General features: G+C 44.9%; 1 protein-coding gene across 5 annotated transcripts in view; it reads left to right on the top strand.

Annotated features, from left to right (window-relative positions):
- The first annotated feature begins 8938 nt into the window (after positions 1 to 8938).
- Positions 8939 to 12868, top strand: part of TMEM131L (transmembrane 131 like) — a 72811-nt gene continuing 68881 nt past the window's right edge. For 4 of the 5 annotated variants that reach the window (XM_081208315.1, XM_081208313.1, XM_081208312.1 and 1 more), the window contains exons 1-2: positions 8940 to 9213; positions 10061 to 10131. In XM_081208315.1, coding sequence (XP_081064441.1) covers positions 9090 to 9213; positions 10061 to 10131 — 195 coding nt within the window. In that variant the 5' untranslated portion in view covers positions 8940 to 9089. Of the gene's footprint in view, positions 9214 to 10060; positions 10132 to 12868 lie in introns of all 5 variants that reach the window. The other variant, XM_081208314.1, reaches the window with a different exon arrangement.

Here is a 12868-nt window from a genome sequence, read left to right as displayed (position 1 = left end):
GAACCGCTCCATCATTCTGTTTCTTCCAATATAATTTTGCAATGAGGTTAGACAACCCTGTTTATTTGTTTTTGTTTTGTTTTTTGCCTCTGCAGAGAATAGCTCCAAAGTTGTAATATCATGCTGCTTAATTGAACTGTTATGCAACTTACTCAAAGGAGTTGCTTACATACATAAAATAAATGCAAAATGCAATAAAATGATAAGCTGGAACATCAGGCAGCAAGGATCAACAAATTGAACCAAATTCAGTATGCAGGTGGGCAAAATTAAGCAGACTCACCAAAGGCTCATTAAGACCAAAGGGGGGGGGGGAGAGACTCTTACAACCTTTTCAAAATATGCAAATAGTCTCCCATCACAGTGGGGATCACTAGTTATGTAACCTTTGGGGAAATTATTTTAAAATCTATGGTCCTGGTGGTAGATATTCTAATCAAATGTACTGGGAGTACACACACAGTAGAGCCTGATTCAAATTTAAATACTGCAAGGATAACACTGATAACTGTTTTTCATGATCCCACATGGCAATGCAGGCCCTCAGATTGAAAATGACCCCCTACCCCTGATCTAGGAGAGAAACCCTTGGCTTCAAACTTGCTTCAATAAGAGATATTTTAACCCATTCTATGACAGACATATTTATGTCTTAGGTTTTTATACCAGCATCAACTCTGTGTTGTCTGGATCCAGTATCCATTGGTTCCACCTTTATGTGCTTAGCCATAGCATCCAATATTTGTCCAGGGCAAAAGGAGCAATAGCATTCCTGCATACAGTTAGAGAAATATAGTTGGGTTGCAAAAAAGAAAGAAGAATAGGTATTTTCAGTCTTACCTGCTTAATGTTTGCTGAGACATTATGCCAGAGTACCTGCACAGAGGTGTTAGTGGGGTTTTTGTTTGTCTCATTTTTAAAAAAACCACAGTCAAGAATTAAACTAATGGTTTGTAACAACAACAAATAGATTTTCAGGGCAGACATGGCAATCTGTAAGGTTTCCAAACCTTACTGTCTTTTTAATGGAACTCTTTAAACACTGCTGCATTTATAGCAATATCACAACTGTTTCTCTTGCTCTTCTGGTTTTATAGAAGAACATTAAAAAGAAACAATTGTTTTGACTTCCAGGCTCCCTGTTGAATAAAATGTCCGTGTGGCATGCTAAGCATTATGAATATGGCTCTTTTTAGGAACAGAAGCTGCATGTCTAATCCTCCAGCGCTGTGTTAAAGATCGACTGTTTCTGTCCCAGCTGCTGGTTTTCAACTGTCGACAAGAAATGCAAGTGAATAGGCTCAGGAGTTCTGGGCCTGTGCTAATGTGCATATAACTGCAAGATGGCTGAAATGAAAGGAGATGGGGAAAAAAGAATGCAATGTATTAGAAACGTCATACATATTTGAATACCTCCTGCTTAGATTATTTAAAATTACAAGCTTGTTTGTTTTGAGATCCTTGTGAAAGAATATGTTTCCCCCTACACGTAAATCCATGGGAGTGAGGAAAAGTTAGAATTCTTAACTAGATGACAAGCAAAATCTTCTTATTTATTTTTTACTGTCCTTGTTCCTCAGTGAAATAGGCAAGCTGGCCTTTTCAGCCTCAGTAAAAACTTTGAAGCAGTCCTTCTCCCTTATCTTTGTTATGGCTGCAGTAGCCAAAGCCAATGTGGTTAGTGAGCTCCAGTGTGAGAATTCCTTGTTACCTGGAAGGTCTGATGCAAGATCATAACACCACTCAGAAGGTGGCCTTGACTGGTCCTTATCCCTCGGCCAACCAGAATTATTTCCAGAATTACTGTAAAGGTAAAAGGAGGAATATGGAGGAATGGTGGAATAGAAATAAGACAGGAACAAAGTTAGACTACAATCCTATGCATACTTACCTGGGAGCATGCCTCATTTAGCATTGTGGTATATACTTCTGACTAAACCTGGATAGGATTACTGAGTTACGGTACCATGAACCTTTGTACGTTACTTCAGCATCCTCCAATATGAATCTTTGTAAGTTTTTAGATACAGTGAAATAAATGTTTTTATACGCAGTGCTGGAAAGGTTTCTCCACTAATGTATACGTGGGCCAAACTCGATATGATGTTGAAGATGCATGAGTGCATCTTCTGACATCTCTGTGTATGGCTAAAAGCAGCTCTGTTATTTGAATAGGGACTATGGCATTGGAAGTGGGTCTAATCGTTTTCTTCTACACTAATTCCCCAATGCCTATTGCACCCCTATGTTGTTTGCCCCTTCTTAAGCTTTTGGGGATGCATTCATATATCGTCCATGTCAGATCTAGTTTAACCCTAAGACTACCAGGTTTTGTTTTGTTTTGATTTGTTTTGTTATGATGAAGTAGTAGACTGAGATTCCGGCATTGCAGGGGTTGAACTAGATGACCCTTGGGGTCCCTTCCAAATCTACGATTCTATGGCTGCATCTCATAAAAGCTCATTTCACAATACGTTATTCAATCTTTAAGCTGCCATGGGACACTTTGCAACAATCTAGCACCTCATCTAGAATTCTGGAATGAATAAGGAGTATTATTATTATTTTTTAAAAAAGACAATTCAAGCTTGGATTTGTTTAATTTCTTAGCAGAAACAGAACTCTTAATTAAATCCAGCAAGAAACTTTATCCAGTCTTACCTGTCAGTTCTTGAGAGTCTTTTTGGACCTACGTCTTACAGGGTTCAGTTCAGTTCCATGCTTATTGTTGCTGTATTTAAAAGTGCTGTGAGATCATTTATGACTTCAGGGAATCCATCCAGCTTCATTGTCTTGGAAGATTTCAAAGCTTTGCATTCAGTTTTAAATGCCTTTTTAAAGCACGGACAATGCTCAAACAGGCTTCCCAAAACTCAACGAAGCTTACAAAGGTTGGAACGCTGTTATAACGCAGTAGGCCTGACAGGAGGGGACTCCAAAATTATGCTTTGGATAAGTATCTGTGGTACGTAAGTAGAGGACTACTTATGCTGAACAATGTAGATTGAGCAGAAAGAAAAACACATGGTGTGTTCGTATCAGCATTTTCTTCTAATAATCAAATTATGCCACATTAGCAATCGGTCAGATTGCTGCTGTTTTCTCAAATGTGTCAGCAGCGACTATAGAGAAAGGGAACACCTAGCCTGGGAACATCAAAAGGACTGATACACACAAGGACATCTCCACTGTGAACAGGACAGTTTGTCTTCCTTGGCCCTGAACAGTGGCCTTGCATGAGTTGTTAGGAGCATCAGCGATACCACCATACTGGATATTGACACATTAAAGGGGTGACATTAAAGTAAATTGACATTAAAGGGGTTTCAGTATGTGTGTTGTTCGATGAAGAGTGGTATTCACAGGAGTATTATAGGCTTTAAGTTTCACCTGTTATGCTCAACAATATATACTCCCTTGCTTTTTCATACCTGACACATCGTGCAATTATTAGCGAAACGGCAAGCAAACGTTCACCTCAGGATGAAAAGAGCAAGCTTTAATTGTCGATTTCAGGAATGACCAGGCTCTTTAAGAGTATGGCTGACTCAAATATTTCCAGTTGGACTGGTCAGCTTTCCAGGCATTGACAGATGCCATGTAAGCATTGTGTATAAAACATGACTCAGTGGTTAGTGAACTGGGGGTTACTTAAGGGGTGGAAAGTTCATCTTGTAATTCAACAGGAAGTCACACCTGAGTTCTTAAAGGCTCGCCCAATGCTGTATGCTTTGCAGGAGGCAAAAGGCAAGCAGATAACTTTTTGCAAGCAGAAGGCGTCGTTTTTTCCAGTGCCTACAGTGAGTAGGCAGCCCTCAATGCGTGTGCAAGTAGGTATGTGTACCAAAGCAAGATAATATGGTCTGAATCTAGGAAGATTATAAAATTGCAGTGAATTCATTCTTAGCTCTCAAACAGTACAGTGGTACCTCAGGTTAAGTATTTAATTCATTCCAGAGGTCTGTTCTTAACCTGAAACTGCTCTTAACCTGAAGCACTACTTTAGCTAATGGGGCTTCCTGCTGTTACTGTGCTGCTGAAGCCCAATTTCTGTTCTTCTGCAAATCAGAACTTTCTTACTCCTAAATCTTCAAGTGAAAACTGTTATTTCTCCCAAATACTTCGGGGGGTTGCCTGTTGTTTTAGCTGCTTTCCTGTGATGTTACTGACTGCATGTCTCTTTGGATCTGGGTTAGTGTGGCACGTCAGCCGATTTTATTGTTGTTTTGGGATGTGATGTAAATTGAATGCAAACATGGGGTATATGCTTTTCAGTAAACATAAATGCACAACTGTCTACTGGCCATTAGTGTGAGTATACCATATAATTAGAGGTCTGGCCCCACCCCAACCTATGTGAGTGCTTCAATCACACACTGAAATCATGTCCTGGGTGTTTTGAAATTTAATACTAGGTGTAAGTGGCTGCCATTGGTACTGCAATTCATAGAGACTCCCCTCTTCTGCTGTGATCTCAGTAAAAAATCCCCAATAGCAATTGGCATCAGGAAAAATTATGTGATTGGGAGCCCCTCCCATTCTAATTGCCACTCTGGGGGTGTTGGTGGTAACAGTATAGCAGATGATGATCCCTTGGGGGTCCCCATGCTTAAGTATTTCATTTCAAAACACCCAGGCCATGATTGCTAATCAGATTGTTAAAGTAGCATGTAGTTAGGCTCTCAGAGAGATGTGGAGTTACGTAATGGGGAAGTGACTCTTGCATTGCTGCAGGTGCATACAAATTGAGACACTCTTTTAGGCTGGGGAAAAGTGATTAGCCTGCAGGCTGTGCCTTGCTTGATTAAGTTAAGTCTCCACAATCAGTCAGGGGAATCCCCGATACTGGATGGAAACAGCCATATGTTTGATGCACGCTACTCTGCAGAAAGCAATGTGCTCCCTGTGCTCCCTGACTAAATCCTGAAACAGAACTATATTTTTAAATATACAGAATGTTCACAATACACAGCACAAACAATTTATTTTGTCAAGTAATGGGTGCATTTAAAGAAGGGAAATAGAGCTTTTATATATGCTTTTCTAAGGAAAAGCAATATTATTACAGTCGTACCTCGGGTTACATACGCTTCAGGTTACAGACCTGAACCCAGAAATAGTACCTCGGGTCAAGAACTTTGCTTCAGGATGAGAACAGATATCGTGCTCTGGCGGCACGGTGGCAGCAGGAGGCCCCATTAGCTAAAGTGGTGCTTCAGGTTAAGAACAGCTTCAGGTTAACAGCGGACCTCCAGAACGAATTAAGTACTTAACCCGAGGTACCACTGTATTTAAAAAACAACAACACATTTCTAAACACCTAATTGTATGACTGCCCCTCTATTTCTTTCTATCCTTTGCATTTTAAAAATGGCAAATGCACACAAAAATAGAATCATATGAACTACTTTCTGCAAAGCTTTGATACACATATATGTAACAAAAGGAGTCTAAGAAATACATAAAAATACTACATAATTGTGCAGTGTATAGAAAAGAAACCACAATTCTAATATATCTTGGCAGAAGAAACAATAATTGCTTTTAAAAAAAAGAATCGCTCTTGCTCTCCCCCTTCTCTCTGCATCTTTTGGGGCTGCTTTCTGACAAAGTATTCTTCTGCTTTAAAAAAACAGAAAGGGAAAACTAAGCACCCCTTTATCTCTTTGCACGTACTCAGGGCGTGCCTTTTTAAGTGAACAGAAATTAGTTTAAAGTTTTTGAATGCTGAATTTAAAGCAACTGTGAACCAGCAATTATCCGTGATCTAAGAAAGGGTGGGGCTCACTGTTTGCTGAAGAGGGCAAGTGGAACTTCGTGTTGGGAGCTTGCTCACCTACCTCTGTGTTTCAGAGCTTGTTTCTGGCTTTAACATTGTGGAGTTCACGGATCAGGGGTTGAGAACTTCAAGGGTGGGGCTCCCTAGGCCTCCCTGTCTGACCTTGGAGACTCTTCCCTAAGCCATATCCATCACTGGTCCTGCTCCCACACCCTCCTCAAGTGCTTCTGCCTGGCTAGAATGTGGCCTTGAACTGGGATAATGTCTCTTGCTTGTCTGAATAGAGGGGTTGTGTGTGTGTGTGTGTGTGTGTGTGTGTGTGTGTGTGTGTGTGTGTAAACACTGCCTTTGGTGAAGCTGGAATGTAGCCCATTTTTGCCTCTGGCCTCACCTACCCCTGACATGCAGGTAGGGTGGGGTCAGCCCAGAAATTCCCCCTTGAGGGAATGCAGCCCTGAGGCTGGAAAAAAAATAAATCCCTACCCTAATCTTGGAGGAATAAGAGATTATGTGAGGCGATGGAAAGGGATAAAGCAGGGACACGGACGCGGACTTATAAAAAATATTGGGGGGGCCCGGGAAAGCTCATGAATAATAAATAAGCTCATGAATATGCAAATAAAGTGGCGCCGCCTCCTCGTGAGCGAATAGCGCCTATTAATCAGCTCCGGAGCGGAAATTGGGGGGAGCTTTTGCTCGGGAGGGAGGGCAGGAGGCATGCAGCCCGATCCTGTGCATTTTGGGCTGGGGGAGGGGCGGCGATGGCGCTCTGCTGGAGGGGTGCCGGAGATTATTGGGGGGGCGGAGCCCCCCCAAACGAATTTTTGAGGGGGCTCGGGCCCCCTCAAGCCCCATGGAGTCGGCGCCTATGAGCAGGGATCAGCAAACTTTTCCAGCAGAGGGCCAGTCCACTGTCCCTCAGACCTTGTGGGGGGCTGGACTATATTTTTTTTGGGGGGGGGAATGAACAAATTCCTTTGCCCCACAAATAACCCAGAGATGCATTTAAATAAAAGCACACATTCTACTCATGTAAAAACACCAGGCAGGCTTCACAAATAACCCAGAGATGCATTTTAAATAAAAGAACACATTCTACTCATGTAAAAACACGCTGATTACTGGACCATCTGTGGGCCAGATTTAAAAGGCAATTGGGCTAGATCCGGCCCCCAGGCCTTAATTTGCCTACCCATGGAATAAAGAGACAATTCCATCCATCTGCAAGACTGCTAGGAGGAAAGCAAGCCTCAAACTGGGAGTAAATTGGCCTATTCTTTGGGGGGGGGGGTGAAGCACAACATTCAATTAAAATATCCCATTAATATTTTTCCCCTCTAGTTTTAATTCTGCTTTGACCACAAAGTTGGTATGAAGATGGAACAACCACAAGAGCCCACCTTTTAAATAATATTTCATTTGTACTTGACACCAGAGTGCTGTCGAAGTCTAACCTACTGAAATGCCACCTCTTTGCTGCTGTTGTTTTCGAATGAGTGCAGTATCTTTGCTGACATAGACTAGGTGTTTTTGTTTTTCAGGTTTTGAAAGTTCTAAAATTTGTGAGCTGAATTTGTAGGAGGCGTTATAATATTACTATTATTATTTTATTGGTGTGAGTTTTGATCACCTATGAAACGGAATAATGCCCAACCAGGCAAATGTTTGCTACAGAACTGCTGTCACTGAGCAATGCCTCTAATGTGTTGTTTGCACTTGGCATTTGCATTCTAAACAGCCAATACCTCACTCTGAACTCAGCAATACTTTGTTTTAAATTTGTATAATATTGGCATGCGTGTGGGTAGATGATTTATCAACTAGGGAAAATGTTTCTTAACGCTCATTATGTTCTCAAAAAACTCTTCCTGTGCACTTTGTAGAGATAAAGAGGTAGCAACATATTATCTGGAGCCAGTTAAGATTCAGATACATTGTTTTGTGTTTGGGTGTTGCAGCAAAAATATAAGCGTGTGTCGTGTGGTACCTCAAGAAGGCAGACACTTTTGTGGACGGGATGCACAGTGTAGTCTTTTAAGCTGCAACAAGACCCTCTACAGTGGTACCTCGGGTTAAGTACTTAATTTGTTCCGGAGGTCTGCTCTTAACCTGAAACTGTTCTTAACCTGAAGCACCACTTTAGCTAATGGGGCCTCCTGCTGCTGCGCTGCCAGAGCACGATTTCTGTTCTCATCCTGAAGCAAAGTTCTTAACCTGAAGCACTATTTCTGGGTTAGGGGAGTCTGTAACCTGAAGTGTATGTAACCTGAAGCGTATGAAACCTGAGGTACCACTGTACTGTGTTGTGTTCCAACATCAGAATATGAAGGGGGACCCTCATGAAATCAAACTGGAAAGTCCTTCTCATCTAGAATCAGAAGTTATGTGTCTCATGAGATTCACACTGCATCTGTAATTGGAGAGCCAGTGTGGCCCAGAGGTTAACGTGCTGGACAAAGTAAGACTTGGCAGATGACCGCATGCACACCATACATTTAAAGCACATTGACCGTTCCTGTCCCCCACATGGGAACTCTAGTTTCAGGGCACTGGGAATTGTAGCTCTTTGGGGATAAACTACAATTCCCCCCCCAAAAAAAAAATTGTGTGTGTGAAATGTATGGCATGCATGCAGCCTAACCCTCAGCCATGGGAACTCGCTCTGGTCTCGGACCAGTTTCTCAGACGCCTATTTCATCGAATGACTGTGCTTATAAAATGGTTGGCAGGGCTGGAGAACAAGGCTTACCACGTCAAGCCACCCAGAGGTCCTGAGAGGACAACAAACAAACCATCGTAAATGCTTCTGGGGTCAAATAACTTGGGTATGGTTCTGGAGTCATCAGGACTGGCGGGAATTTCCTCCCCAGCCCTGTTTTTTTTTGGGGGGGTGCCTGCTCTGGAGGGGCTTCCGATCTTCTGGCGCAGAGCAGGGGCTTCAAGCTGTGGCCCGCTCCGTCTGCCGAGGGCCTTCCCCGCTCTCTCCGGTTTTCCCCTCGTGCGCATCGGCCTGGCTCGCTTTCCCATGTGCTCTGGGGAAAGAGTAGCGCCTCCGCCTCCTCCTCCTCCTCCTCCCGCGGGGCGGAGCCCAGCGCGAGGAGGGGAAAGCTGCCTTCTCATTGACCATGTCCCACCCCGCGCCTCGCCGCGCTCTCTTCCTCCCTATCTGTGTCGCACACGCGCGCGCAGCAGAGGGAGGCGGCGGCCGCCACCGCAGCAGCAGCAGCAACAGCTGTAGCTCGGCCAGCCAGCTCCGAGCCTGAGCGCAGAGCAGAGGCGAGGCGAGGCGAGCGAGCCGAGACCAGGCAGCATGGCGGGGCTGCGCTACCCGCCGCAAAGCAGCTACTGCCGCGCGGCCACGGCCATGAACCTCCTGCTCGGCGTCTTTCAGGTCCTCTTGCCCTGCTTTCGCCCGGGAGAAGCGCAGGGCCAAGGTAAGAATGAATGGCTGGAAGAGGCGGCGGCCAGCTTGGAAAGGAGAGGGGGGGGCTTTTTGCCAAGCGGCGCTGAGGTAAAACGGGGCTGGAAGGTCGCTTCGGGAAGGGAGACCCCCCCCACGGGCCCCCACGAGCCGCCCTCCCCATCCTGCCTTTGTGCAGCGGCTCTGCCCTGCCGCCTTAATGGTTCCCAGCCCCGCTGAGGCGACGGAGTTCCTCTTCCTGCCTCGTCCGCGGAGCTCCGTCCGCCCTGCCGTTTCTTATTTGTGTATTCGCTTTGTTTGGACTGCGAAGGGCGGCCGCGACCTTGTGACAGGCGGGCAGGCGGCGGCGGCGGCCCACAATGCGGGACTCCTTCCTTCCCTGGCGCGCTGCCGCTGCACGGGCTCGCGCTGCTGCTGCTGCTGCTGCTGCTTAGGCGGCGTCGGCGATGCCGCCCTGTCTGCAGCCTTCGCGGGTCACCGCTTGGAGGAAGAGGAGGCCCTTGTTTGGACTCGGCCCCAGGCTGATCTTTCCGTCAAACCCCCCCCCCCCAAAAAAACCCCTGGCTTCCGACGCCCCTTTTGTGCGCCGGGTCTGCCTGCGTCTCGCACGTTGCTGCTGCTGCAGCAGGAGCGTTTTAATATGGAAGCGTCTCAGGGACGAAACAAAACAAAGCCCAGCCTCCTCCTGCTGCTGCTTCTGCCTGCAGCGCTCTGGCTGTGAAAGGCCCGCGAGCCCAGAGGAGACTCTCTCCCAGCTCGCGCCGTGTGCGTGTGGGTCGAGGCCACAGGCCTCTGCGCGTCCCCCTCTCTTGTTGCTGGTGGAAATTGCAAAGAGCTTTCTGTTTTGTTTCCGCCCCTAGCCATGGACCCCATCCCCAACGTGGTGGAGTTGTGGCAAGCGGAGGAAGGGGAGCTCCTGCTGCCTGCTCAGGTAAGGAAATGAGGGGCGGGGCGCGCGGGGGAGGGGCGCGCGCGGGGTATTGCGCAGGCGCAGGAAGGTGGCCTTTGGTGGGAAGTTCTCCTGCCTTTAACTCTGCGCAACGGGAGTTTGCCCTCCTCGACGATGCTGCCTGCAGCTCCGTCTGTTTGCCCTTTTTTTCAACCTTGCATGATTTTGCAAGTTACGGTGGCTTTGGATTCGGAGATGGTGAGACCCGGTCAGTACCGGAAGTGGCGCTTCCGCCTCACCTTGCCAGGATTTTGGCAGCAGACGCAGTTATGATTTCATTATGCTTCTGAAAGGGGAATTGGGTAGGCATCAAATAACATGTGATGCTGTTGGGAGGCGCGCTGAAGTCTGGCTGCAACTGATATTTGTAAGGCAAACCCAATTGATGCAGCATCGCAGCATTACTTCTACAGGGAGCAAGTCTTATTAAATTCAGTGCATAGGATCAGTTCTGCTTTTCTCTTCTGTTGGTTTAGTGCTTTTCAAGACTGCATCAGTTTATAAACTAACACTTATTTCCCCCTCCCCTTTTCAATACAGCATCTTTCGTTTCCCCTTTAAATGCCAATCATAGTAAAGTGAGAAAATACAGCAACTTAAAGGAGTGTTTTAGATTTTTTATGCATAGTGAACAGGCTATTCTCAATTTAAGTTAATATTTTATTAAAAAGAATTTATATTTATTTATACAAGTATGTATATACTGCTATATTATAAATATCAGGGCATTGTACATTGTACATTCAAGCCATACAAAATAATTATTGAAGTGTCTGGCTAATAAAAATGTCTTAAGCAGCTGCTGATAGCTTGTCAGCTTACAAATGCCTGCAGCCTGAAATTAAAAAAAACAAATGACTTATTTACTTTGTTAACATGTTGAATATTCCCAAATGAAATAATTATTTGTTTATTTATACTACGTTTAAAGCAAATGAATTGGTAGGCTGGATGTAGGTGGGGATATATTGCCATTTCTTACAGATACAATGAAAAAAACAAAAACAAGTAGCTGCAACTTTTTAAAAAATGGTTTGTCTGTAGTTGTACACAGGGAGGCATTAATAAATGCAGTTTTCAGAGAAATGCATGACTGTACATTGCAGAAATCTCAATTCAGCAGTGCAGTGTCCTGATATTAGTAGATTGATCTAGTAAAGCCTGGTCTAGTGAAGCAGATGTGGGGAACCTTTAAACCTGCAGATGTTTCTGAACAATAAGTCATACTACCTGGCCATTAGTCATGGTGCTGGAACTACTGGGAGATGCAGTTCAGCAACACAGGGACTACAACCCCCATCACCCCTAGCTAGCATGACCACTGGTCAGGGAAGATCAGAATTGTAGTCCAAAAAAAACTGGAGACCCAAGCTTGGGAAACCCTGCTCTAAGCCACCTTCACTGCATATAAGCCTGGAAACCACCTATGCTAACACTGCAGAAGACTCTCTTATTTGAACTAGCAATACATCTGCTGAAGAGCATTCATCCTGCTGCAGCTTCTGCGGAAGAGGCTGTATATTACATGAGCAGGTGGTGGGTTGACTGACGGGTTTCCCCTTTTGCACATTGCTTCTTCATGTAGCATGTAGAGGTGAGAGTGCTCTTCTCCTTTCTGATGCAAGTCCCCCAGATCTTTCTTGTGAGAGAAGGCTTTGTTAGGGCCATGGTACCCTGTAGGTTTTGTTGGCTACTAGCTCCCATCAGCTCCAGCTAGCATGGTCAATATTTAGGGATGATGGGATTGTAGTCTCTTGCAGGAGACAGAAGGTAATGGCCCAGGATGAGGGCGAGGGCTGCTGCATATCCAGAGTCCCAATATTTTTAGTTTATTGTTGAACTTTGACTTGTGATATGTGGGTAGGGTGGGATGGGTTAATTGTATGAAGCATGAGCTTTTTATTGCTCCAGTACTTATTTACTTATGGGACGCAGGTGTTGCTGTGGCTTAAACCAGTGTTCCCCAACCTTGGGCCTCCAGCTGTTTTTGGACTACAATTCCCATCATCCTTGACCACTGGTCTTTCTAGCGAGGGATGATGGGAGTTGTAGTCCAAAAACAGCTGGAGGCACAAGGTTGGGGAACACTGGGTTAAACCACAGAGCCTAGGACTTGCTGATCAGAAGGTCGGTGGTTCGAATCCCCGCAGCGGGGTGAGCTCCTGTTGCTCGGTCCCTGCTCCTGCCAACCTAGCAGTTCGAAAGCACGCCAAAACTTGCAAGTAGATAAATAGGTACCGCTCCGGCAGGAAGGTAAATGGCATTTCTGTGCGCTGCTCTGGTTCGCCAGAAGTGGCTTAGTCATGCTGCCCACATGACCTTGGAAGCTGTACTCCGGCTCCCTCGGCCAATAAAGCGAGATGAACCCCAGAGTTGGCCACAACTGGACCTAATGGTCAGGGGTCCCTTTACCTTTACTTATTTACTTATTTTGTCTTACTGCAGTTCTATTTAACTGTGCACTTTTTTATAACTTAATTTACAGCTGTTAGGAATCTTTTCTATGTTTCTGGGATAATATTGGATTTGGGATGCATGTGTAGGGATGTTTATTAGTATTCTGATGTTAATACTCTTATATTTTATATGAAATAGATACCAATTACTATTTTTTTTTTTAAGATTAATTATGTATGTCCCCGGAGTGTTATTTCTTGCTTTATTTTTCTTAGTGATATTGTGGTAGCAGTTTACATAGCTGATTTGAATATTCATTGGA

The sequence above is a fragment of the Podarcis bocagei genome, assembly GCF_964188305.1.
Source record: "Podarcis bocagei genome assembly, chromosome: 9".
NCBI classification, from domain to species: domain Eukaryota; kingdom Metazoa; phylum Chordata; class Lepidosauria; order Squamata; family Lacertidae; genus Podarcis; species Podarcis bocagei.
This window is presented reverse-complemented; position numbering and strand designations above follow the sequence as displayed.